This window comes from Pempheris klunzingeri, chromosome 9, assembly GCF_042242105.1.
Source record: "Pempheris klunzingeri isolate RE-2024b chromosome 9, fPemKlu1.hap1, whole genome shotgun sequence".
In the NCBI taxonomy this organism is placed as follows: Eukaryota; Metazoa; Chordata; class Actinopteri; order Acropomatiformes; family Pempheridae; genus Pempheris; species Pempheris klunzingeri.
The window spans coordinates 429,446-456,846 of record NC_092020.1 but is presented as its reverse complement, the minus strand read 5'-3'; the positions used below and the strand labels follow the sequence as shown (position 1 = coordinate 456,846).

Here is a 27,401-nt window from a genome sequence, read left to right as displayed (position 1 = left end):
GACCTGCTACAATATTGCTTTGGATTTTTTGTGTGTCAGAGGATGGTATGTCAACAGTTTGAGTGGCATGAATTTATTTTAAAAAAACATATAAAAATATATACATATCAATGAAGAAGTTAGGGATTACAGTCAAAATGCCACTAATGGATTTATAATTTGAAAGCTTTGGAGCCAACATGTTGATCTAAATGAATACATTAATAAATATGCAATAACAAAACACTTGTTTCAAAGGCGAGCTGTATGTAGTGTGTGCGAGCAACCACTAGGATACAGGGCTGCTGTTAATCATGTGCGACCATGATTTTCTGGCCTGTTACTTAGTTCTTAGGTCACAAAATTCTCATGACCCCAGCAATTTCTATAAAACATCAACAATCATGATGTTGTCAAGATGTCATGTGAATCTGAGCAGGAGATACTTTTGCTTTGTACTTAAAATGCATTGAGGGGCTCCCATGGGACTGTTTCTAATTAAAGTAATGATTTTCAATATATGAGTTTTAGAAATGTCATGCTACCCAGTCACCACTTTATCTGACCTGACCTGGGAAACGGCTGCAGCTTGAGAAAGGAACAGAGGAGCAAAGAAGCGGTGGAGACAGTTCAAATGTCCAATGAAACACATTATGATTCATGGACATATATATGAGAGAATGGACATACATATATATATACACACACACACACACACACACCTGGCAGTCCTGGGGCTACCTCCAGGAGAAAATGGGTGATGGAGCAGGAGGAAGGAAAAGAGGAAAGAGAGGGAGATATGAGAATATGGGAGAAAGAGAAGAGATGTGACAAATTGATTAAGTTGAATGCAATTCATTTGGTGGGTAATTTAGTGTGCTATCTTTAGTGCACTTTGTGCTATCATAAAATGCATCACAAGGCAATAATGATCAACTATCAATCTGTTGGCCATGCTGGCTTTGTGGTATTGTGGTTTATTTAGTGTGATAACAGCAACAATGGACTGCTTTATCATGTAACAGTACAGTTATGAATCTTTCAGTCTAGTTCTGAATCAGGGACCATCCAGACGTCTTCTGCAGTCTTGCTGTAGAGAGCCAGTGACTGTTTGCTCACAGTCTTATTATCTGGTTTATAGTGAGGCAGGCATTTTCCTTTTCGCCCCTGAAATGTCCAGCACAACAAAAGCTGCTGTTGGTTAAATATGATATTCTTATTGTAAAAGTTTGCAAGCTTGCACTAATCATTCCTTCCCAAGGTGACCACAAGGTGAAGTTTTCTCTGCAAAGTAAAAAAACAAAAAAAATGGAGATATGAGTGTGATCACTGTGCCAAATTTAAAGGGAAACTGCACTGATTTGACATATTAAAGTCTGTTAAAATGTGTTGGGAATACTAATACCAATGTAGAAAAAAAGTTACATAAAGCCTTTTGTGGCTTCAGAGGGAGCTGATAAATTGCTTTAAGTGATGTAACTTGAGTCAGCGTCGGCCGGGGCTGAAGATTACACGTTTTAAAAAAGAAAATCATCTGGGATGTGGAGACAGACAGAAGTGAGCTTACCAGACCTCCGTACCCTGCTCCTCATCACTGCTCAAGGCAGGCAGCTCAAGGATACATTAGCCGCTACCAGCATAACACACCCAAATTTCGGACCGAACTGTCGGCTGTTGAGTTGGATTCTGGGTAATGTAGGTGCAATGTTTTGACAAGTAAGAAATATGTGTGGAATAAAAATATTTCGGTCTATTGTGAGTCCAGTGAGTTCAAAGCTAAGTTAGTGTTGTACTCTTTTAACATCACCGAACAAGATGGCTTTTTTTTTTTTGCAGTAATTACATAGTTAGATACAATCACAGTCATAGTCTCTAGGTTTTGGCAGAGTATGAGACTTAAGCTCTTGGTTACAAAGACTTTAGGAAAATACATTTTACTCCATTGTGATGTTATGTTGACACATGCACAGTGGGAATGTTCACGTCTAGGTGTTATTCTAAAGATTTACAGTCAGTTTTGACTCACTGGAAATGCACAGAAGATTCAATATTTTTGTATGTATGGTGCGTTACATTTACATTTATACATCTTTCTGTATAACCATGTCCTCGTGTGAGCAAATATGAGATTAGAATGGCGACACAGAAATCAGTTTGCTGAAATGTATATCCCATGTTGCAGTGTTGTTCCATCATCTCATTCTGAATTTTAAATCAGTATTATTCTCCATATGTTAGCACAACACACATTCTCTAGATGATTATAACTGCATTATGCTGGGTTTTGTTGCTTTTGAACAAAAGCAAAACCAACAACACCATAAGGTATACATTTACAGTTTGTGTGTTGGACACAGAGGACCAAGAAAGCAAACACAGTTGTTACGAGTTCCAACCCTAATGTGAGCACAAAGCAGTTAAACAGCTTGAAAAAGTCAAGTTATCAGTCTGTCTGCTTTCCTTATAACTGAAAAGTTCAGTATGTGGAAAAAGTAGAGAATTGAGCACATTGTTTCAGGTCTGCAATAGACGACGGAGTGACGATACTCAAACTTGACATCACACTAGACTTTATTTGGCAGCCCTAAAGGTGAAAATTGGTGCTAGGAGGAATGTAAGCACAGGTAGGATTGTAATGTGACAGCTTCAGGAGCGCACACGTGTGTGTGTGTGTGTGTGTGTGTGTGCGTCATGGTTGCTCCCGCGGCCTTTAACACCCGGTCGTCTGTCATCCATCAGTTCAGCTCTGCACTGCTGCCGTCTCAATCGCCTGACATAACATTGCACACACACAACACTCGCTTTCTCTGTCTCTCTCACACACACATATACACGCAGTATTTTGACAACGTGCCACTAGCGGCGAATGTGAGTGGCACAGAAACACACACATTGTGTCCCCACAGGGCTCCCTGATTAACGAGATGGTTTGTTCTCTTCCTCAGGCCTGGACCAATCAGACATGAGGACACAAATCTCTCCCCGCTGGTGATGCTGAAGGCCACCGGGCACTATTTATTGGCAATCTCAGCCCTGACTACCCAGACAGAGGGAGCAACACGCTTGCCACAGGAAGACACCGCCACTGTGTCTACCTCTGTGTGTGTTTTTCATGTGCTACGGGTACATTTTGCTACAGGAAATAAAAATGCCCGGTAGTATCATGAAATAACAGTTTCAAAGAACACCACACAAATACCCACAAACACACAACGAGATATACTGAGGGATCTCCTCATTTTTAGATTGTGTGGGTGTGTCAATAGAGTAGAGGCACTAAAGCCACAAACCTATCAAAGTGTGATTAAAGCAGATTAGAAATTAAAAAAACAATGCCTTCTTATATCTCAACAGAATTATTCTTACCTCTCTGGACTCAATTAGCAGGATTTAGCAGGCTTGGTGTTTTAGCAGCTCAGCTAAACATTAGTAATTGCCGTGTTTATCTGCTTTCAGAGTAAAAATAACCCACATAGAGAGGTTGTGACAGTGTGGCTGCTTTCACCAAAGCAATATTCCTGTTTTGTTCGCTGAAATCTGAAAACAGCTCCTCATGGCAGATTCTTTTTTTTCCTTTTTTTTCTAAAAGGCCTCGATGACAGCTTTGTTGGTGAAACATTTAACAGTGTTCCCAGCAGTTATTTTAAGAAGACTCTAATTGTTTACAGTGCTTCTATTTTTTCCCCTCCGTTTTCTCTTTTTAATGGCTTTAACATCATATCAGCAGTTAAATTACTGATAGTCCTGCTATGAACTTCAGCCTCTGAGGTTTGAACTGGAGTGACAGGGAGTTTAGCAAGGAGGCCCTTTGCCTCTCTTCTGCTTGTTTCTCTTTCACTTATCTGTCCTCTGCTCATTCGCTACACACATCTTATTTCTATGCTTTATCTTGTCATCTCCCTACTAAGAGAAACCTTTCAAAACTGTGCTGACTTATTACTGGTTCATCTCCAAAGACAACAAACAGCATATGTTAGACGCACAAACACTGTAGGACAGATTAAGAGCACACTGCAAGCATACCAGATATGCATATTTATCACACTTAACATTCCTAAGCTAAGTGATGAAATATGACCTACAAGTGGAGTTATGAGAAGGTCAACAATATCTACTACGCTCTAGTGAAACTGATGCCATACAAGAATTGAAACGTAGAGAGACATAGTGGGAGGAAACGTGGAAGAGCAGGAGCCAGAACTGAACTTGGCCCATACTGTACTGCATGTGAGTCATTCTTTGCATAGTCAGACACGCTGTGATCTCAAACCTGGCTCAAAGTCATTGCAGCAGGGAGGCCAGAGGGGTTTCTGGGGCAAATAGGGAAGGAGTGAGAAATTAAAGTTACAATATTAAAACTTTCATAAAATCAGACCCCAGTTGTGGCACTCATTTTTGCAGCAATGGCCATTTAATGTATTTACCCCACATTCTGTAGTAACCTCTTTATATTGCCCTAACGTGTTTCAGCAACAAGGAAGTGCTTCACTTCCGTCGTTTTGTCTATTGAGTTCCTGTCTACACTGAAAGTGGAAACATGTTGCATTGTGTAGATAATTGTCTGCTGCTAATGAGCACCTTGTGCCTACAGATTCACAATATGACCTACAGTGTAAGGATTGACAGAGCAGAGAGAAAATACAACTGGATCCAAATTGCCCTAAAACACATAGGGGATTCACATGAAACAATACATGAGTTAGTAAAGTATGCGTTGACCCCCATCCCTTGACACATAAATACATAAAAACAGCTGTCAGACATATGGAGAGTATTAAAAAGTAACTTAATAGCCCCTGTTTTGCTGACCTCAAGTGTTTTATTCACTTTTCTGCAGTTATGTACAAATCTACTCTAGGGTGTGTCAGCATGCCATGATATCACTGTTCAATGTAGTTAGAGGTGGAACAGATCACACTTTTAATCACACTGAACCACACCCAGCAGTGATGCTGGGGAGAGATGAAACAGACTTGAAACTTTTACCAGAGTGGGCAGTAAAACACTGCTTGAGGAGTGAGGAAAAAGAGAAGCAGAGAAAGTGGCAAAAGTAAAGAAGGAGGGACAGATGGTTCAATGAAGCATGGGAGGACAAAAAGAAAAAGATGAGAAACGGAGGTCAAAAAAGAAAGTAAATAGAGGGGTTGGCTACTGTGTATAAGCAGGGTAAGAGCAGAAGACACACACGCACACACACATAGATGATCAGAAGCCAGAACACTGGGGATTGTCAGCTTGATTGGGAACCTTTTCAGAAATCTCGTGGAGTTCTGAGCAATGGCAGGGCGTCTGCAGAAAGCTAAGGATCACAGGGGGAACGTGGGTAATATGCCAAGGAAGTGAACTAACTTTTCTCTGGCGTCAGCACATCTGCTGTGGAGGATGATCTATCTCCCTCTCATCGCTACAGGACGACACATATGGCAGAAGAGGTACAGTTCGCATAAGCTGCTCCGTGACAACACACACACACACACACACACACACACACACACAAAGAGCACAGCAGCAAAGACATGCAAGCGTGCTCGGTAGTTGTTTCAGTGTGATTGTGACCACAGCTGCAGATGACACATTACATAAAAGCAAAGGACTTCCATTGTCTGTTTCAACTGACTGTGTAAACCAGTGGCTCAATTTTATCTATTACACGCTACTCAGAGGCAGATTATCCCACAGTGGAACAAACTGAGTACACCAAACCGACCCTGATCTGATTTGTGTAGCTTTTGATAAGGTTATTATGAGATTATCAGCACTGTTTTCACACAGAAACATTTGCATTACAAAAATGTGCAGTATAATATATGTTCTGGTTGATGTACTGCCAGACAGATAACGCTTTATTATAAACCTAACAAGGAAACACTTATATTGCATCTGCACTATTAAGTATCTGCAAATGGTTTTTAGTATCAAAGTCCTGCACTTTACATGCAGAACCATCCACCCAGTTTAAGAATGTTAAAATCCTTAGATTAGAAGAAGTTTAACATTATCCGTCATCTAACAGCAATTATATTTCATCCAAAGCATAGTTATCAAAGCAAATAAGCAGCAAAGAAACATATGAACATATGATAGTGACTGAGATTAGTATACAAACATGAACAGAGACAGAGCTTCAGAAGCACATGCATGATGTCAAATTTAGTTCCTTTCTATCGTGTTTAGTTTTTTGCGGTCACACATGGAGGTGGTTATTACAACTGTGGCATCACCCGTCCTGTTTTTGGTTCTTACAAGCCAAGTTGTGTTTCCTGTTTCTGCACGCACACGCACACGCACACTAAACTCCACAAATTTGTTGTTCTGTTATATTTTGTTAGTAACTATAGGTAAACAATCATAATTCTTAAAACATAAAAAAAACATACATAAACATTTGGGACACACATCTAATGGTGATATAATCTTTATTTATAGTCATTTCAATTTTGTAGCACTATTAACGATAATTTGCCATAATAAATGATATGGATTGTAAATTAAATTAGAATGCATTCCACTAAATTGTAATTAATTATCCAGTTATGGATGAAAGACCCTGTTTTGCCCTACATGGCCTTTCAACTGCAAGAGAGTGTCTAAATCATGTTGCTGCAGCCACAATACACGGGGTGTGAACACAGCCTGCGAGAGGCGGAACACACAATTAACAAGAATCATTAGATTATTGTAGCTTTGGAAAATGAAGACTAATAACCCCAGCTGCAGTTTGCCTCTCACCACCACTGTGCTACTGTACTTGCTCCACACAAGCACACAGCATTAAAAGGTCAGGGATCAACAGCGGACAGACAACAACAACAACATGACCTGTCTGGATTTGACAGTCACTCCGGTTCATTGGGTGCAGTAAGCAGAATGACAAATGTGCATTTTCTCTTCCCTTTCTCCATCCTTTCTTCTCTACAGCCATTCTCCACTTTCATATGAGCTAAATCGGAACGCATCAGACTAATGCTACAAGACATGTCAGCCAGCTCAGTGGGAGCAAAGAGCTGACGACATACTGCAGAAGATGGAGATGACTGGAATTTCTCTTTCCCTCCGTCTTCTCTCTTATAGATGGAGATCCAACAGTTCTTGATCAAATAAAACAAACATTCATGTATGTCCTATGCGTTTTTAACCTACTGACTGTCTGAGCCATAGATCAGTGTGTCTGCCCTCGATGCTCATGGCTAGCATTATAGCCGTTGTTGAATGAGGAAGCACAGAGCTGTGTTTTATTTAATTAAACTTCCCAAGGGTGCAGAGCGGCAAATGAACTGCAGCCTAACAACCTCCCACCACCACACATCACTCTGCTAATCAGACAGCAGCTATGGGGCGCATACTCCACTTTGACAATTTCATTCTCACTATGGATGTCTGTGCATTATTTCCATTGTGTACACAAACAGAAACACACTCTGTCTTTGTTTGAGAAGATTAAAGAAAACGTAATTCCAGCTTGGGAAAGGAGAGCTTAATTTGTCTGTCAGGTCAATAAGAAATAAATGGTGGCTCTTGTTTAAAACTGAAAAAGCGAACTATACTATATACGATATCTGTAGAAAAGTAGAATTGTGGACTGAAGTAATAAAAAATAAAAATTATTGACTTCTACAAACCTATACTATAATTAATTCTGATTTATGTAATATAAATATATGAGATTGTTGTTGATTCATACAGTAATTGTGAATGGAGACTGTAGATTTCACAGGGTAAAAAATAAAGGACAATACCACCAATACTGAGTAAATCCATGTGTCTGATTGGCTCTGGCTAATGTGTTTAATCGTGTGGTTGTATAAGTGTTGCTCTTAAAAGGATACTCTTCCACTTTGTTGCTTGATAAATGCACTGTAGTGAACAGTGAATTTTTTTACTCTTAAGTTGTCTCTTCATGGCATTCTCAACTTTATTCATTAAAAGTTTGATAAATATGGGTAAAAAACACTTTAAAATATTGTTTGCTAGACATTTTCAGAAAAGTTAACACTTATTTTGAAGTAAAGCTAACAAACATTTTTAGAGTACATCATCCACTTTGTACATCGTGGAAACCACTACTTTGACAAAACAATCCCAACTCAAAATACATTTATAAACTTTTTTTCTGGTGCTTTCATCCATATCTCATGATCTTCATTAGCAGAAGGACTTTGCTTCGTTGTCACGGGGATGAATCTGTCAACATGGCACTATTAGGACTTCTTGTTTGTGCTAATATGTGTAATACAGCCTAAAAAGTGATATGGATGAAGTCAGAACGACTACTGAGCTTGCATGTCAACAGATCCATCTCCATGACAACTGAGCAAACTGGATCAGCTGTTGAAGACCATGTGACACAGTTGAAACTTCCAGAAAAAGTTAGTAAGTGGAGTTGTGGAGAATGCACATAGTCTTGCCATATTTTGTTGTTTGTGTCTGGCTTTGGGAGAGTTGTTCACAAAACACACATTTATCATAGCAGTAAAGATTTTATCACAGGCACATAAAACCACACACTTCACCATGACTCTAATGACTTTGCACTTGGGGAACATGTTTATTTCTCCCTGAGGAAGATAACTACTGCACACGCACGCACGCACACACACAGAATGAAAAACTGCTGTAATAGCATTGAATATATTTGGGTCTCCAGAGCGATGAAAGCCTTGTTCACATGAGAGGCTCCATTAACCTCTGAATCAGCTGCCATAGTGTTACATCCTCTTTACACACACATTACTACATTAACCTACATGGTGTTTTAGTGAGTGGCTGCTCTTACCGGGGACCATTTTATCTCAGTTTAACACAGGTGTTGTCAGTTATTCTGGCTGATCAGACATCATTTCAGTGTGATGTTGGGTGGAGCTCTACTGGAAGTCACTGCTTATTAAGATGATAAAGGCTCAACTTGTCCTGCCCCAACAGACGCAAGTAAACTAACAGAAGATCACCCACATAGTCCTCAGAGGAGCCATAATCAGCCAAAAAAGAACAGAATTTTTTTTCACCATGGCTCTGTAGATGCTTTAACATTAGAAAACAATGTCAAATTTTCCTGCTCAAGCGTGCACATCAAGGAAGCTTATTCAGCGATGGCAGTGGCTCCCACACTTCTCTGAGGAGTGCCAGATTTAACACAGCATGTGAGTGTGTGTGCAGGACTGTGACAGTAGTGGGAGGACGGAAGTCACACGCCATCCTCATCTTCCATGAGCTTCTGTCCCTTAGGTTGGCTGGTTACATAACTGATGCTAACACAGAACACTGGTCACCTCCAGGGAGGTCTGTTGCACGTAATTGTAGTCACACAGTTGTACCTGCTGCCATGTTTGAGCTCTGCATTTAAAGCCGGCGTACATCAAAATGATGATAATGTGCTGAGTGGACGATAAAAAACATTTGAGCAATATATTTGTCTAACAATAATTCTACACAATTTTGTCTTTGTAAGTATTTCAAAAGAAAAAAAACACATATTAGAGAACATCTTTACAGAATTTTTTTTGCTCTGGCAATCATCTTGTGATGTCATGCAAGTTATATAAATCATGTATAAATCATAAATAAAAATATACATGTGCATGCACACTTGCTATGTAGTGGGATTTTGACATCAACAGTCTGGTACTGAAAATATGAAGACCACACCAGAGGCAGCACCAAGGCTCAGAAAGGTGATAATCTGGTCAAAACACTATGATCACCATGATTATAGTGACGCTCTCTCAATCACTAAGACTGTAATAACACCATACACCTTCATCCCTCCAAGGCTTCCCTTCTTCTCCACCTGATCCTCCCCTCGCTCACTCTCTCTTACAGACAGATAAAAAAAAACCCACACACACACACAAACTGTGTGTGGGTCAGTGCGGCAGCGGTGGCTGCAGACTGGAGCAGAGGTCGGCCGCACCCTGCTATTATCCCTAGAGTCCTGCTCTGTTTAAAGGCAGCGCTGTGGCACGCTGAGTGATGGCTCAATGGAAGGCCTGCTGGGAGCTTACTAGCAGGTGAGGACTCAGACGAGCCAGAGGGAGAACACACACAGAGGGACGCAGTGCGGGCACACGGACAAATACACACTCGCACACAAACGCTGTCAGTCAGTCACGAGTGAAACAGGCAAGAAATAAAACCTGCAAATGCAGAGGGAAGCACACATACATGCAGGAATGCATGACTGTGCACAGACACACACATTCATGGAGTGTGGTAAAAAGCCAGTCTTGCTCTCCAGGGATAGAGCCAGTGGCCACAGAGAGGGAGAGAGGAAGCAGCTGGCTGCTGGAATACTTCCCCTCCTAACACTGTAATTTCCTCCCAGAGGCACACCTGGGCCAGCACTCATTCACACAGATATACTGTATCCTTGTGTGTGTGTGTGTGTCTGTGTGTGTGTGTGTCTGTGTGTGTGTGTGTGTGTGTGTGTGAGAGAGTATTTTTGCACCTGTGTATGCGTTTGTTTTTTGCGCGTTTCTGCTCGACTGCATGTGCACGTGTTTATGCAGGTATGCGCTAACGCAGATCTAATGCTGATCCAAAGTGGAGGCCGGCTGGCCAATATAACAGCCATAACATCATATAGCACTACACATTATTACATACATAAAGCACATGTTCCGTACATGATGCAAGCTGTGTAGCAGAGTGGGGTGCCGCTGCTCCGCCGACTTGGAATAAGCAGCAGCTGCTGCTATAATGTGGCCAGAACTGAACAACCAGCTGATCTGAAACCGGTACCTTGTTTTAACCAGTTTTATTTGATGGCCACAAAATCAGTGGGTGTTATGCCACAGAAAAGTGGCATAAAAATAACTTTTTAGTTATTATATCATCATCATTATAAAGTTATTTCTCAAATGTTTTTTGATAAAAGAATAAGAAATTTAGGATCAGAGCAACATATTCCGGGGTAAAGAGAGTATATGTTGGATTCTGTAAACTATTCACACACTGAATCCTGTTTGAGTTTAAATGCTTTCCAATTAACACCCGCTTCTCCCTGAACGGGCTATACTTACACTTTGCACTGGTATCTTGAGGCTAACAGCCCACATTTAGCCACACTATAATGGTTCATTTAAGTTTATGTTTCCAAATTCTGGAATTTGCCACTAAGCATTGGGTTTCTGGGTTAGCCTCAGACAAGCCTTGGCAAATGACATTGTTTGCATAGGCTATATATGGTGATGGAATCTCCACTACTGCTTTTAGAGCTTAAAACAGACGCCTAAAGATGCTCAAGAAAGACACTCCTGCTTTCATTCCTGCTAAGGCTTAGATGGGCAGTTTTGCCTTGGGGCAAATGAGAAGACTGTGCTGAAATGGTAAGATGTTACTTCAGAGAAGTGTCCCAGGTAATTCAGTGAAAAGTATTAGTCTGGTAGTTAGAAAGGAGATGAGCTGTGTTTTCAGGAACATAATTGAGTAAATGTGTCTGCAATTAAAGGAAAATTCCTCTTTTATTACAATGTCATACAATCAGACAAGTTGGAAACAAGTCAACACCTACAATATCTAAATCACCTTATCTGGAGGTGAAACGAAAAGTGAGCACACTGGAAAGTCGGCAATCATCTCATCATAAAGTAGGTCAAAGTTGGTCTTTAAACTGTGATTGAGGTTTGTGAGAGAGATTTTTGGTAATCTTTACTGGCAAAGTCGGTGGTTTGTTCAAAACCTGTCTGTGTTTTTTGCCCCATCAGACTTCTTTTTAGAATTGGAACGACAGCGAAAAGTACTGAAATATGACCTGGGCTGCATGATACCAGAATTTCCCTTCAAAGCTGCCCACATGCACTTACAGCATGTGGTAGTGCAGGTCCAAATCAAAGCATTTAAAGGATGTTCTTAGTGCAATCTCTTAAATAAGCCTCATAATCACATCAGAAGATTGTCACCTTTCCGGGGTTTGTCAGGTGGCTATTTGGGATTCAAACAAGAGCCAAGCTTTACTGCAGAGTGTCTGCTGGGACTGCCTGCTACATACTGAAGATGAGTTCAGGACATTTATGTGTTGTGTGTACTCATGTCTCTAAGTGCTTAGCCACGAGTCTCCTCTTAAAAACCCTTGCACCATATGACTATCCTTGTGTCACACCGGCAGAGACAGAGACAGAGCAGGAAGAGGAGGGAGTAAAGTGAGTCGGAGGCTGAGAGAGAGAGAGTGGGTTCTCGAGGGAGCCCCCTTCATTTTCGGAATGCGGGAGGCAGACATTAAGCTACAGTGACTAGCACCACTGGCCTCTGTCTGACCCTCTCAAGCTTCCTCTCGGCTCAGGCAGAAGCTGACGCGTCATTGTATCGCTGCTGTGCGACGTGGCACACACCAGCAACACAAGAGTGACCAAACAACAGCTCACATCAGCCCGGAACGGTAAAGCACAATAAAGTACAGCACTAAACATAAACCAACGGCAGCGCCCGAGGGGGAAAACAATCGCTGGCTTTGTGCAGAGGCATGGGGTCCTGTGTAGCTGCCTCGGTCCTCGGCCCAGTGTCAGTCCACCGGCTAATTGCAATCGCTTTGCCCCAGAGGCTGCAGGGAGCCATTCTGCCTTGAGAACAATACAGACCTCTGAAATGTCAATGAAAACAAATCAGCTGCAAAGGACTACATGTTTATAACACAACCGTATAACCTGCTGTCCACTACTGTGTCAGAAGTGTCAGAAGTCACAGCTGAATTATAGCTACCATATTACCAAAATACGTAACCTATACGTTACTTTTGTAGCATTAAAAAGTGTAATTAGACAAGAAAAAAGTAGGAAAAGAAGAAAATGGTGACTTTTATGCATGATATTTATGTGGGACCTTAGTCCAGGTAGAAGACTAGGTGAAGGGGATTATGGGAAAAAGCCCTCTGGTAGTCCATCTGTTTGGGCATGTCTCAGTATCCTGGACTCAACACTGCACTGGCTTGTATACACACACTTGAAGCAGCATAACCACAAACAGTCCGGTCCCACTAGACAAAATACTAAACCTACTAAACATGTCTGTAGACAAAGGGAAGCAAGATAAGGGTTTGTTTGGGGCAAACACTAACAAGTGAACTCTGACAGAAATATGGAAGAGAGGAAAATAAAATGAGATTATCAGAATCGACAGACATTGATCAAAACCAAAGGTAAAAGAATGAGATAAAATGAAATTGTAGGGCCAGAAGAAAAGACAGATTGAAGAATGGAGCTCTGTTCGCCCGGCGAAAAATGAATGGCAATCTTTCGTTTTCTATCGCCGGAGCAATTAATTGACGAATGTGCCACATTAATAATAAAGCTTGCTCTCTCCACTTAGGACATTGATTCACACCTCCTCAGCTTATGGTGTAAGAAACCGATCAATCCCGCTTCTTCTTCATCTCTCTTTCTCTCCTTCTTGAGTTCCTCTATTACCTTGCTAAATATAACTTCCTTCCCTCTGTCTTTAGCCAGGAAATGAGTCCAACATTCAATAACTGGCTGTGAATTAAGGAGGCTTGGCGAAGGAGATCTCCAGAAATGATTGATTGATTATTAATTAATTCGCTAATGTCCCTGATTGATCTACAAGGGGGGGGGTGATTGTTTGAGAAACAGAACATGAGAGAATAAAAGAGGAGAGGACAAGGTTTGGTTTGATTTTAACTGGAGGATGGAGGGAAAGGGAAGCAGAGACTAAAGGCAGGAGGATCTATAATGTGCTTCCAATGTGTCCATGTGGCTGTGATATTACAGTGGTATGATGTAACAACTGGAAGGTAAACCTATGTTTACATAATGGTGTGGTCTAGAATAGCTATGAAAAAGATAAAAAGGAGAGAGACAAGAGAAACAAAGAGAGAGATCCACATCAAATGCTACTGGGAGCAGCACATGCCTGCTTGTCTGTCTGTCTGTCAGTCTGTCTGTGCGCTTAGCCTTGAAAATCCCAGCACTCAAAGCCAGACGACCACAGAACTCATGCCCACGCCATACATGCACACACACACACACACACACACACACACACACACTGTGGCCTGTTCTATCCTACGCTATTGATCTGCACCCCACTCTTCATTAGAAAGAAAGATTCAAAGGCAACAAGGCAGTGAGACGTGTTGTGTGTGTGTGTGTCTGCACGTCTGTGTGCATGCAGCACATATGTGTGTTCAGAAGTGTAAATGTATGATCAAGGGAGTAGTGTAAGCTGCGTGTGGTTACATCCTGTATGCGTGTGTGCCTTTCCCTATAGGTGTTTTCAGCGTGTGCATGCTCGTGTGTGTGTGTGTGTGTGTGTGTGTGTGTGTGTGGATGTACTGCCAGGTATCAGTAACAGTGGGAGCAGATCTGTGTTACTCTAATGCAGTCTGTCCTCACTGGGTGTTCCTATGGAAACTCTCTCTCTCTCTGTATATTATTAGACATTCTTGAGTCAACTACTCAGAATAGGAAGACACAGATCACATCTATTGCTATATACACTCGTTATAAAGCGCTCTGTGCAACACGGCAGACTTCATTCTGTGAGAATAGTTTTGCTTTGGTGATTAGTTGAGATACAAACACTTGCGCTGGTCGGGGTCAAAATTGATTGACTTGAGGGCATCAAATCAGTCAAAATGATTGGGCAGCCACTTCTTCTGACACAAGCCTGAGGCTTTGCAGCAATATTTTTCCCAGCAAGCCAAGTTCCTAAACCCATGACAGTACAGCTGACAGTGCTGAACGTCCTATTTTTTTCTCTCTCTCTCTTTCTTTCTTTCTTTCTTTGCACTGTTTCAAAAACTACTTATATACCAGGAAAAAAACGCAAAAAAAGGCTAAAGTGTTGTGAATAATGAATAATGAGCAGCATTTTTTCTCACAATAAATCCATTAAGTAATTTAAATAAAACCCTAATCTTTGGTAAATAACAGCAGTGTATCTGATAGGCAGCTCTTACAGCAGATACTAAACACACTGTAGGCTCCAGATATCCTGCTATGAGCCAATGCTGTAAATGAACAATGTATGCCAATTCTATGGTTCCTATATTCATTTAATTTTGACATTAATTCGAGCTTAATTAAGTGTTCCACTAAATGGCACAAGTATTGAATGAAAGCACAATAGCTGCTCTTTTGTCTTAGTTATTAGGTGTTGCAATGGATTATATGTGTTGCACTCTAGATCATGACATGGCCCTTCAGCATCCTTATTGCTTTCTGCACATTTAAGGCTCCATCCAGGCTTATGATTAAGAAAAGATCCAAGCGCATGTGTTTCTTAGTTTGGAGAGTTAAAACAGAGAAATGCTGCAGCATCATTAAGTGTTTTTGAAGGTGAAACACTAGACTGAGAATTGTAGAATTAAAGAGACAATTTTTAAATGCAATACAATAAAATATGAATATATTCATATTCCCAACCTCATACTTGATCAAAACTTACATTTATTGTGTGTTTAGCTAAAACAGTTAAACTGTTTTAAGGACAATTGCTTGAAGCAAGTACAACAACCTAATTTTACTGCATTACAGGCCAGAATTTGTTTTTCTCAATTCTTTGTAAAGAAACCAGAGTGGTTTACAGGTGAATAGATGAATTATTATGAGGAAAATGCCATTTCTCTTGTATGATTATGTTTAGACCTCGAGTATTAAGCCTATTTGAATACACATTTGTCTTCCATCCCTCTAATCCTAGAGCTGACATGCCATGTTAACTGTAAGTATTATCCTTCCTCTAAAATAATAGCCCATCTTGTTGTTTCGGTTCATTTATTTCATCTGTACAGTGGAAAATAGAGGCAGACACGACGAGAAACCAAAGATTTGAGTGCCAGCTGTTAATTGTTAAGGCAGCCAAGGCAGCGTATAATTCTATAAAAGATACAGAGGGTGCTACCTTACCAGTCAAACACGTTTTTCTCCATATGTCACGTCTTTACCACTGGAAAATTAGTGCGGTGACAGGAGAATGCGTTTGAGTGTGTGTAGGTGTAATCTTTTTGACAGCAGGGTATGCTCACGCTGTGACTGTCTTTGCATATAATAGTTTGATATGATTATATAATCAGGTGTGTATGAGGGAGGGATGGTTTATTTCAGGGGAGAATGGCCTCTGTAGTGTTTCTTACTTATGTAGGTTTAATTAACAGTGAATAATCAGGAATTCTCCATCATTGTCATTAAATAACTTTCTCATGGGCTCAAGTAAAAATGGAGAAGATGGAGTTGAAGTGAGCGAAGGCTGAGATGTGGCATAGTGGGAGTCACAGACTGACCTCTGGAGTGGTAGTCCGACGCCGCGCTGCTGATGGGCTCTCTCTTTACGGCTGAGGAGCGATAGACGATGTGTGTTCTTCCTCCTCCTCCCTCCTCCTCCTCCTCTTCTATCACTCCGTTGCTCCTCTCCACCGGCTCGATAAAAAACTCCTCTTGCTCCATCCTGATCATGCCGGCCTGAAAGAGAGCGCAAAGAATTAATGGGATGACGTGAATATGCGTCCGTCATGTTAATGCCCCTCATGTAACCACCCAGCTGCTGCTCCTCCCTTGTTTGCCTCTCGCGCTCGTCTCCGTCCATCCTTCCTTCACGTCCTCTCTTGCCCTGACAGTTTAAAGAGTTTCTTTCCTCACTCCATTTCTGTGTCAGAGGCATGCTGGGAGGGAAGAGAAGAGGAGGGGACAGCAGTGATCCCTCCCGGGGCCCTGCAGAGGTCCAGAGTGACACCTGGCATCTAAAATGGCCAACACAACAGCAGGAGATGAGACTGTCCCACTCCAATCCTGGACTAACGCATTCTGTCAGGTAATTCCCCACATCCGCCTTACACAACACACTCACGCAAACACACATTAGCCATGCACAAACGCAAACTCACAGGGAGAGAGTGAGAGGAGTGAGGAAAGAGACTGAAAGAGAAGTAAGGAAGCGTGCATACAGAACACACACGCAAAAAGGAGTTGCGTGCACATGCACAGGGAAAACAGGCACTGGGAAAATTGCCCGTCACTCTCTCTTATTCCATCTGTCTGTTTAAGACAACTGGTAATTACCAAGGCAACGCACTGCTGTAGAGGAAAGCCATGGGGGAGAACACACAGAGAGGATGGAGAGGCTTTGGAGAGGAAGAGCGCTAAAGAAAGACAGCAGTAAATGAAGAAGAGAGAAAAATATCGATATGATCAGTGCTTGTCTGCCTCTCCCTCCGCTCTGACAGGAGAAGGAAGGGATGATGAGGGAAGAGAAGAGAGTGAGCTGATTCTAAAATACAGTGTACATTACATTAAAAGCTGTGTGTTGACTGTACTGCACAGAGTCGAGTCAGAAATCCCATCCTGGGCCACAATGACTCTATTAGCCCTTTACGTCTGTAGGAGTATACTACATAAGTACACATCAGATCTTAACTTCAACCTGAAATAATGTGAATTTTATGGTGACAAGGATAAACACGTTGCACCCTTTAACTTAATACAGTAAATCTTCATGTTGTGTTCTTTATTTCCTGTAATTCTGTGTCTCTACAACAGTACCTCTGTGCACCATGTATACACTCTGCCTATTATACGTCTGCCTGTCCGGGATCCTTCCTCTGTTGCTCCTCAATACGGTTTTTTTCCCATTTTAATCCTGCTAAAGTGTTTTTGATTTTTACCACTCTACAATCAATGTTTTTAGAATTGGATCACACGAATACATAAAAACTATACATACACCATAAAATTGTCATTGAGGCCTGTGGGGATCATAGTGCAGCGAGACGTTCGTTGCTCTTGTCGTTGATGTTTTATCATTTGCTTGCCTTGACCGTTTGCATGTGTTTTCTGAAGCTGCTGTGGGGTGAGCGGTGTCGGCCATCATAATGTATGAATAAAATTGATTTGACTTCGTATGATAAACAATATATATTCTTCTGCACTGTGCATTATTCACCTGACGCTCTCAGGGGCCCACTGTGTGAGATGAGAGAGGTCACATCAACTGCAACATCTGTGTCCATGATGTCTCGAGAACCAATATGTATGAGAAGTTTTAATTTATGAAAGCAACTAGACCCTGTTCTAATCTTTTGTAAATATGCGTACTACTTATTGATTCCTTTGAGGTCTAAAGGAAGTGGAGAATAAGAAGTTGTGCGCTCGTTGAATATCTCAGAGGGCTGATTTGAAAGGAAATGGATATTAACAGGAGTGGCCCCTCAGAAATTAAAAAGGAGTCTGTTTTCTTGCCTTTCCTTGTGTCCTCTCCAATTCCTCTCCCTCTTTCTCCCTGTCAATCTGAGGCTTTGGTCCCGGAAGGATGTCGACAAGCCACTGACCTACACCCCCCCTTCTCCCCTTTTCTCTCTTTCCACCGCTCTCTCTTTCCTCATCCCTCCATTTCCCCGAGTCGTGGTGCGGCATTCCGATCGGAGCTGATGGATCTGCGATGGTGCATGCATTCCCACTCCAGAATACCAAGCAGAGGGGAGAGGAGAGCTGTGTCAAAGAAAAAAGATGACATGTGGGACTGGGAGACATGGTTGGATCGATCAGAGGCAGCATAGTGGGGGCAGAGGGTGAGAGAGCGGGGAAGGTGTGAGGGAGCCGAAGAACTGGACACGTCCTCTGAAAAGCCGAAGTGAATAAAGCATCAAAGAGTCTGCACACATTTCCATAGTGAGAAGCATTGTCTTCATCTCCTCTAAAGCAGGAGCAGCCAAGTCCGAGTCGAGGGGATTACAGGGAGGCTTGTCCAAGCACTGTGTCCAGAGCAACTGAGAGAAATTCAGATTCGTCGGCAGTACACCACCAGCCTTAATGTGCCAACACCAGCGGGGTTATTCAAAGACGGGGCAAAAGGCCACATAGAGATAAGCTCAATGTAAAGATCGACCGTGATCGCACATCGTTGGTTGGGGTTTAAGCCAAAGTTACTGTCCTTATCTGTTTATTTACCACATTTACACAAGAAGAGGTTGAAATTTACAGAATAACGTAATATTTTTAACCATGCATCTACATAAAGCAAATGATAAAGCATGAGCTGCATTTGAAGACTATCTCAGAAAAAACAAAACACATCTAAACTGATTCTAACTACTGTAGGAGCTATGTTGAAGTTCTCCTAGACATTTTTCATGCACTTTTAAGATGGACCCTAACTTCAGCTCGTTATTTTCCCCTCTACCGTCAAGGCATGCAGGATTTTTATAGCTCCAGGCATCGAGGTAACAACACATGGGCAGCTTCAGTCGAGCTTTATCCTGCACTGCAAAGCAAATACTGCATGGAGAAAACTGATGAGGCTGATTAAATGTTATTGAGGAGGAACCTTGCAGGATGACTACTTTACATCTTATATCTTACAAATTTAAATAGAATCTCAAACTATAAACCTGTCCTTTCTTCCTTATTTCTTTGTTTTAATAGTCTATTTGTTTATATTTTGGCAGATCTGCGTCACCTGTTTTACTTTTAATACTGAAAAAAGTCTGAATTTTACCTTAAGAAGGGCCTTTATATATCATTTCATAATTGGTTAATTGAAATGTATCCTCCATTGACATTACTGCAAAGTATGATGCCAACATGTTTTCATGGCTCTGAGAGGTAGTGTTTGACGTTTCCAGTAAATTATGTTAACTGGGTGATCGGAAAAGAAAAAAAGAAAGCGAAACTGTGAGTGCTGTTTGTATCTGTTCAGAGCACACTACGTTAACATGATGTATTCGTACTCGCTTACACCCCTCATTGATGGTCAAACACTCACGCTACAATTTTATCTGTGACACCGTCAGAAAGAAATGATGAAAATGATTACATTTAAATAGCATTTGCATCTCATCTATTAGAAGTGTTCAGTTATGTATGAGGTATGATCAAGTTCAACAGGTCAGGTGAGTCAAGGTGAAACAGCAGATGATAGAATCTCAGGCTTTCCGCCAAGTGGCTGCAATGAATTTGCTGCTGTGAATTTTCGCTCAGACACATTGAATTGCGATACTGTAGCATTATCCCTCTATAACTTGCCTGTTCGGGGACTGTTGCGGCATCAGCTGCCTTGCTAGTTACTGTTCTCTTATTACAGCAAATTCAATGTGCTCCTTTGGGTGATGAGCCTGAAGATGTTTCATTAGGTTTGACGTGTTAAAATTTAGCTTATTAGCTCCACTTCCCTCATGAGGCACTTAAATCTGACACAGTTGCTTTCTGCATATTATCATCATCTTCATGGAATATTAAGGATTTTCACATTACACACAAGGAGCATCACTGCACATCTGGCCGAAAAGGTCACAGCTGAGCATCTAGTTCGTATGGATTTCCATTATACATTTCCGTGTTTCCGGGTTCGTGTCTCCTTGCCACCACAGCCTCTGATTATTTGCATACAGTCGAGGTAATATATACTGTAAACAGCGGTGATAGAATAAATACCACCTGCTCAATTCTTCCTAGTAGCAATACCTGCGTAACATACGTAAACTTTTAAAGACAAAGTTGTCAGAATCATCCACTCATATTAACAAACAAAGACAAAGCTAGAAAGATGTCTTACGGATCTATTTCAGGTCAGATTTCAATCAATCTTAACACTTCCTAAAGTAATTCTTCTTCAGAAGGAATGATAATGAAAATCACATCTAAGAAATACAACATAGTAAACACATAAAAATAAATATATATATATATATTAAAAAACAGATTCAGCAGCACATATTCACATCTGGCTCATCCTCAAACAAAACACCCGCACATTCTCTCAACTTAGCAGATATAACTGGGTTATTATTACTCTCACGGCCATTGAAATGGTGACACTAACCACAACCCTCCCTTTGAGACCCGAAGCCCATCTGTAGGCTCCAAATCTGGATCCTACACACTGAGTGTCCAGTTACAACAGGAGGATCCTCCGTGTTTGAAGGCACACTGAGCTCTATTTGAAGGTCTGAAAGGAGTAACTTGAGTCCTGTGTAAGTGTCCTGAGGGGCACGTGAGACAGACGAGTAGCAGAAAAGCAGTGTTGGAGTGGAAGAGCGGATGTTGTGGTGAGGATCAAAGTCACACCCGGTCAGGGCCCTTTAGCTGAGTCCACCACAGGCAGTGTGTGAGTGAGTGTGTGAGTGAGTGTGTGTGTGTGTGTGTGTGTGTTTGATCTGATTCATAACCCTACTACTGCTGGCTAACTTCACACACAGTTGCACACACGCATCCACAGGCAGGCAGTCAGGGCAGACACACAGGCACAAACACAAACACACACATCCACGCACAAATATAGCTTTGATAGTGACTCACTCATACTGTGTAACCCTCCAATTCATTCACCCTTTGAGTCATGAGAGAATCAGACACGTACAATAGTAAGGCTGATTTGAAAAATTAGACACACTTCAGAGCTGGAGATTAAGAGGACACGTCACTGCAAATATTAGTAGCGTTTTATTTAATCGCATCAGCGGCAAATTGTACCTTTATACTCCCCTGCCAAGCACTGAGAAAGCCAAGTTTTGCATTTGGATTATGAATATGGCTCTGGCAAAAAAAGTAGATTTATTTGAAATTTATGAAGGCGGCATGAAACAAAGCAACTCAAAACATTCGCAGTAACTAAATATATAAGACATTTATGACCCTTAGAAAACCCTTTGTCCCTGCTGCTTTACTCTTGCAGGAGAAAAGGTAGAGAGCGGAAGGAGCGGGAAGAGGGAGAGAGTTGCAATTAAGGGTAAGTATTACGTGAATTAAATTATTTGCTTAATGTCCTGAAGAGCGAGGCGATTGCCCAATTATGTTAATCAGGGATATGCGAAGAGGATGAAAGGGAGTAAATCCGATGCAGCAAACAAAATTCATCAAATGTAAATACATGAAAGGAGGGAGGCCTTGTCACACTTAAATCTTCTCATGCCTATTTCTACTCTGTCCTCCCTCCGTCGCTCAAACACACTGACACACACGCAAATACATGTGCAAGCTCGCGGCCACTGTCAGGTTGTGGAAGTCAGATGCTAGTGTGATTTAATCCGTACAGGACTTACCAGTGCAATCCCATCCCTGTCACCCTTCTTAGCTTATTACATAGAGTGGTCTCTAAAAAAAGAATTAAAAAAAACAAAACATAAGCGACACACCTATACAACCTCACTTGCACACACATGCATGGTAATCCTGTCCCAGTCACCCTCTTTTTCTCTCTCCCTGCTTTCTCTACCTCATTTGCAAATAGTGCATCTTTGACCTACATTTTTTATCACAGCATGTCAGCCAAACTACACACACTCTGTCTCTAACACACACGCAGATCTGGGTTATTTCAGGTTTGAACTCGCCAGTCCGGCCCATACACATCAACTGTCTGTGACCCCTAAAAGAAAAAGGAGGAATTGTAAAAATGCGGCAGTTATAGGAAGAGGAGGAGACATGAATAAACAGGAAAGGCCCTCTGTGAGTTCCCTCACAGAGGACTCCACTCTGAGGCTGTCGTCTGTTATCTCCACCAACATCTTCCTACTTTTGAGTCAGACCCCCACTTGTGCACTTCGATCAACCAGCTCTCTTCATATTTGCGCTCTTCCTTCATCTGCTTTCCCCTCTTGGTGCCATGTAATCCCCATTTCTCTCAGCTTTCCTCCATTCTCCCCCATCGCTCTTTTTGTCCCCCCCCCATCTTTTTCTCACAATTCCATTAGTATCCCATCCTCGCTTACTCCATCTCTTTCTGTTTCTCATAACGCTAAGTGGTGGGGGCACTCTAAATGTGCGTGAGTGAAGACAGGCCCAGGTGTTGGAAAAAGGAGACAGACAAAAGACAAGAGAGCACAGGCGGTGTGATTTCAACACTCTCTGGATGGCAGGGGCCTAAGAATAGCAGTGGTGACCCAAACCTGGTTAGCCTGATCATATGATCTGTGGAAATTTTGGTTCAGGACGAGAGAGTTGACACAGACAGAAATACAGTCGCTGACAGTCTGGCCGGTAGACCGAGAGACTGAGCGCCAGCCAGACAGACAGTTTGCAAAGGAGGCTGCCTCAGTATCCAACTCTCGCTTTCTCTCTCTCCCAATTCCTTTTGTTATTCATCAGGACAGAAGCTCCATCCCTCTGTTTTCTGTCCAAACAGAGATTATGAATCAGCAGTATGACGAAGGGAAAAGGAGAGGAAATAGAGACAGAATGAGCAGAGGAGTTAAAGCACAAGAAACGTGTGATAACCAGCCACGAAGAGGTGGCAGGTAAAAATTAAACACTTTGAAAGCGACAGATGAGAATTGACAAGAGTAGAAAATTAGAGAAAAGCGGTGTAAACAAGAATGGTTTCAGGAAAGGCCGAAACAAATTTTGGGACAGACAGACAGAGATAAAAAAAAATGAAGGAAAGGTCCTCCTCTCCCTCCTCCCCCGTTGTTCCTCTCTCTCCTCTCGCTGTCTCACCCTTTCGTTCTTTTTCTCTCAGCAGTCTGACAGCTTCCCCAGACAGCCAAATGTTCTTGGCCTGACCAACATAGAGGAGTCAGGACAAGTGTAGGGAATGTTTACAAGATCTAATCATCAGAAGCATCCACACTTGGTCTCTACTGTTGTGTTTTCTCACTGTGGCTCAGGTATTAGCAGAGTCTTTACTTTCTAAAGGGGGTGGCAGGTTGCTGCAGAGGGCCAGAGGCTATGTAACATAAAGCTGATAGATTGTTGGATCAAACTTACTACAAGGAGGGTTCAGAGCGGCCGATTTCTTGTTACATTTACAGCAGCACCAACAATGCTAAAGTGCCATTAAGGAAAGCTCAGAACTCCAAACAGACCCCAGGGCAGCACACCAAAGGCACTCTGAGGAAATGTTTGTTTAAGCCTTGAAAATCTTAATTTTACCTTGTGTAAATTGGGAAATCAGTGGAACCTGACAAAATGAGACCTCCATGTACTTTACAGGTTTAGGGGTATATGTGATTTCTGCAAGACAAGTATGACCCCAACAGATACAGGAAATTAACAGTCAGACTGAACTTAACATTATATTTACCCAATATGTTTCTACAAAGATATATTCAAACATGAATGACCCCCCATGTACATGCAGCTCAAAGAAGCATGTTTCATCCAACACGCCATGTACGTCATGTTTCTGCTACTGAAAGAGTTGCCTCCTTTCTTCATGCTTTTGTTGGATGTCTTACTGTGAAGCTGCTGTAGAGTACTGAAGGGCTGAGTTATCCAGGAATGTTCATTTACACAATAAATGTCAGTATTTGTGCATTTATCATCAAAATTCATTCTGGACATTCTTGAAACATGTACTTAACTTAAGGTCCACTTAGTAGCTTTTTCCTGAGATCTCAATCACATCTCACGGTCTTCCTGAGTGAATGGAGTTTGCTCAGTTGCCATGGAGATTTGATAGGTAGGAAGATTAATAGACAGAGTTATGAGATGTGACTGAAAGTTGTAAGACCTTGAGTGACACATTTTTTTTTTTTTACTCAACTGTGCTGAATTTGTACAGATTTCAGTCTGAAATTTGTGGAAATATGTCAGAAAAATAAAAGGTACAGTGTTGCTAATGATTGGGCAGTGACAAAACAAGGTTAATCTTTACAGATCTTTAGCCTGGTGTGCTCCCTGCACTCGCTGTGCTCATGCCAGCACACTTTTACACGCATGCACGCGCACACACACACTTAAAGCGCACCAGCCAAGCCCCTATCAATCCCTCTTACCGGCCTAGCCCAGCCATCGATCAGCGTGTGTGTGTGTGCGTGTGGTCTTCCGGATTGATAAATGACCCCGATTAGCCGCGACTGACCACTCTATGATTGCAATCTAAGTGCAGCAGAACAGCTGTTCTCAGAGCTGTGTTGTTTAGAGAAGTCTTTGATTAATACAACAGCACTTTAATGAATTACAAGCCAACCACAGGCCTGGGATCAGCTGGCCAGTCATAATTACGTCTATTCACCTGGACATCTTCAGGAAGTCACTGGAAAAACACGACATTTTGAAGTTATCTGGGTCTTACACATTCAAAAATGAAGAATCTGCTGTCATTTGTGTTTAAAAACAACAAAATGAAACGGCAAGAAAACGCTGGTATTTTCAAATCTCTCCATATTCAGTCTATTTCATTTGTTTGGATAAGCTTTCAGTTTGGATTGTTGGAATGTGGATAAATGATGTTTGTCTGTATGAACAAGCTTCTGCGCCGAACAAAATAAACCCATTTTTTTCTTCTCACTTTCAAGAAATCCCTCTGTATATCTCACTTGTTGTCGCTCCCCTTCTGTCTCGCTCTTCCCTCCACCCCCCTGACCCTCAGTCCTATCGACCCCACCCTGATACTGACAACCGCATACACACACACACACTAAAAAAAGCCCTGACACACATCCACACACTTGCACACACAGATCCATGCTCAGATCCACACCCATCCCCATCCTTATCTCTACTCTATCTCTATATCTCCACATCTATTGGGTATACCTGTAACCTAGCAACAGAGCAGAGTGAAGACCCTCCCCTACCTGCTCACTACTCTGACTGCTGGACCAGACAGCCAATCAAACTGTGTCAGGGCAGCAACAAGAGCCAATCAAATGTTTGCTATAACTGGGAGTTGCCCCCCTGCTCTCCACCCTTTTGACCCCACATGCAGGCAAAGAAGCGAGCATGCGCATGCACATATAAGGCATGCTTGTGCACTCACTACCTCACACAGATGCTAACACACACACACACCCCCACACAAGTCTCTTGAGGCCACCGGGAGAGATCACAGGATTGGGCTGACTTGCCTGTTGATTTCATAACAACCATTCCTTCATTAGCCAAGTGAAGAAAGCTACCTGTGGAAACACATAACACATGTGAGTGTGTGGCTGACTGTGAATTTGATGAAAACTGCCAACTAAGCTGCCATCATGAGACACATGAAGCTGCTCAAGACCGACCTGCAGGAAAGGGACACTGTAATCAATCTTATCAGAACAAGCTCTGTCTGTAAGGCCAGATCATTCTGTGCTGTCTGGTCCCATTTCTTCTCTGTTGGAGATCTACCAACATCATGGTCTAATCAAATATGTCCTCCGTGCTGTCTGTCTCTTTGACCACTGCAGACAACTTCTCTTCTCGATTTATTTCTCTCTGCATGTGGTGATGAATAAAATGTATGACGGTTAAAGAGAGAGTGTTTCCGTGTTAAGAGCCACAAGTGTGAAGCAAAAATCCTACGTAAAAACTGAAGGAATTGCTGACACAATCACTTTAAGTTGTCACAAGCATGAAGCCATCATGACATCTTCAAAAAAAAAGAAGACATGGAGTAGGGCCATAGGTTTTCTGAAAGTCTTGCATCTGGAGCGCCCATGAAGTGTGTTGAAAAAGATTTATTTTTAAATCATTTAAGAGTCTTTGCACTATGCATAACTTAGAACTTATTGCATTTCTGAGAATTGCATTTGCATTTGTTTTATTCTACAGATTTTCTTCTTAACCTTCCCTGTATTATTTTCTCTGGCCTGTCTCCTCGCCTCCTTCTTTTATTTTCACATTCCTCTCCTTTTCCACTGGAATCTGTCAAAACGTTGTGGAAGTGGATACGGGGAAGGCAGCATTTGAGGGAGGGAGTCCCTTATCTACCTTTGAATAGAAAGAGTTTCCTCTCTTGCTCTGACAGCGATCAAAGCGAGACAATTGTGAAAACTAATCAGACTCTTGTTGGATAGATGGAAAGGGAGAAGAGAGAGAGAGGGAAGAGAGACATGGAAAGGGGAGCAACATCTTGGTCCACACATCACGTATGTTACCACAAACATTTGCATTCATGTGTGCCTTGACTTCATCTGCCCAAACGAACATACAATCCACTTACTAGTCAAGAAAATCACCAGCATTTAATGGGTTATCAGAGCTGCAAACTTTGGAATTCCAAATCCCACTATCATAGACGTGTTGAAAGCGACGTAAGCCGAGAAAGAAACATATCCATGTTTCCAATATAAAAAAGACCACCAAGGCCTCTGACTACTATTCAAAGAATTCCAGGTATGAAATCCTGTGTAGCTTTGTATGAACCACTTGTGTGCGCATGAGTAGGTATGTATGTCTATGCGTGTGTGGTGAGTGTGGCGGTGGTGACCAGATCTGACTCAAACACCTTTAGAGAGTTATGGGTGCCGACCCAAACACCACAAAATAGCAAATGAAGTCGCTCAGCTCAGCGTTGAGGAAGGCCTCCTAGGGCTGAAACACGTCCGCTTTCTTGTGCTGCTGTGTATTAATAAAAGTATTAACAGATTTATTTATGAGAACTGATAACTTTATCTGCTATTTTGATAGGATTAAGGATTAAGATTTCAGTCTGACTGCATGTGGCTCACTGTCAGTGGTCAGCTTTTGGTGTGTGCAACTTGATTAGAGGTCCTTCAAAATACAAAATGGTAAGAACACCACAAGTATCTGTTTGTACCAGCAAACTATAGTCTTGCTATAGTT

At 41.8% G+C, this 27,401-nt stretch overlaps 2 protein-coding genes across 2 annotated transcripts in view; both read right to left on the bottom strand.

Annotated features, from left to right (window-relative positions):
- LOC139206915 (A disintegrin and metalloproteinase with thrombospondin motifs 2-like) overlaps nucleotides 1-27,401 on the bottom strand; it is a 108,095-nt gene that overhangs the window by 42,320 nt on the left and 38,374 nt on the right. The window contains exon 3 of the mRNA XM_070836529.1: nucleotides 16,208-16,385. Coding sequence (XP_070692630.1) covers nucleotides 16,208-16,385 — 178 coding nt within the window. The remainder of the gene's footprint in view (nucleotides 1-16,207; nucleotides 16,386-27,401) is intronic.
- The window catches only part of LOC139206917 (putative monooxygenase p33MONOX), a 128,414-nt gene that overhangs the window by 67,764 nt on the left and 33,249 nt on the right, over nucleotides 1-27,401 (bottom strand). The window lies entirely within an intron of this gene.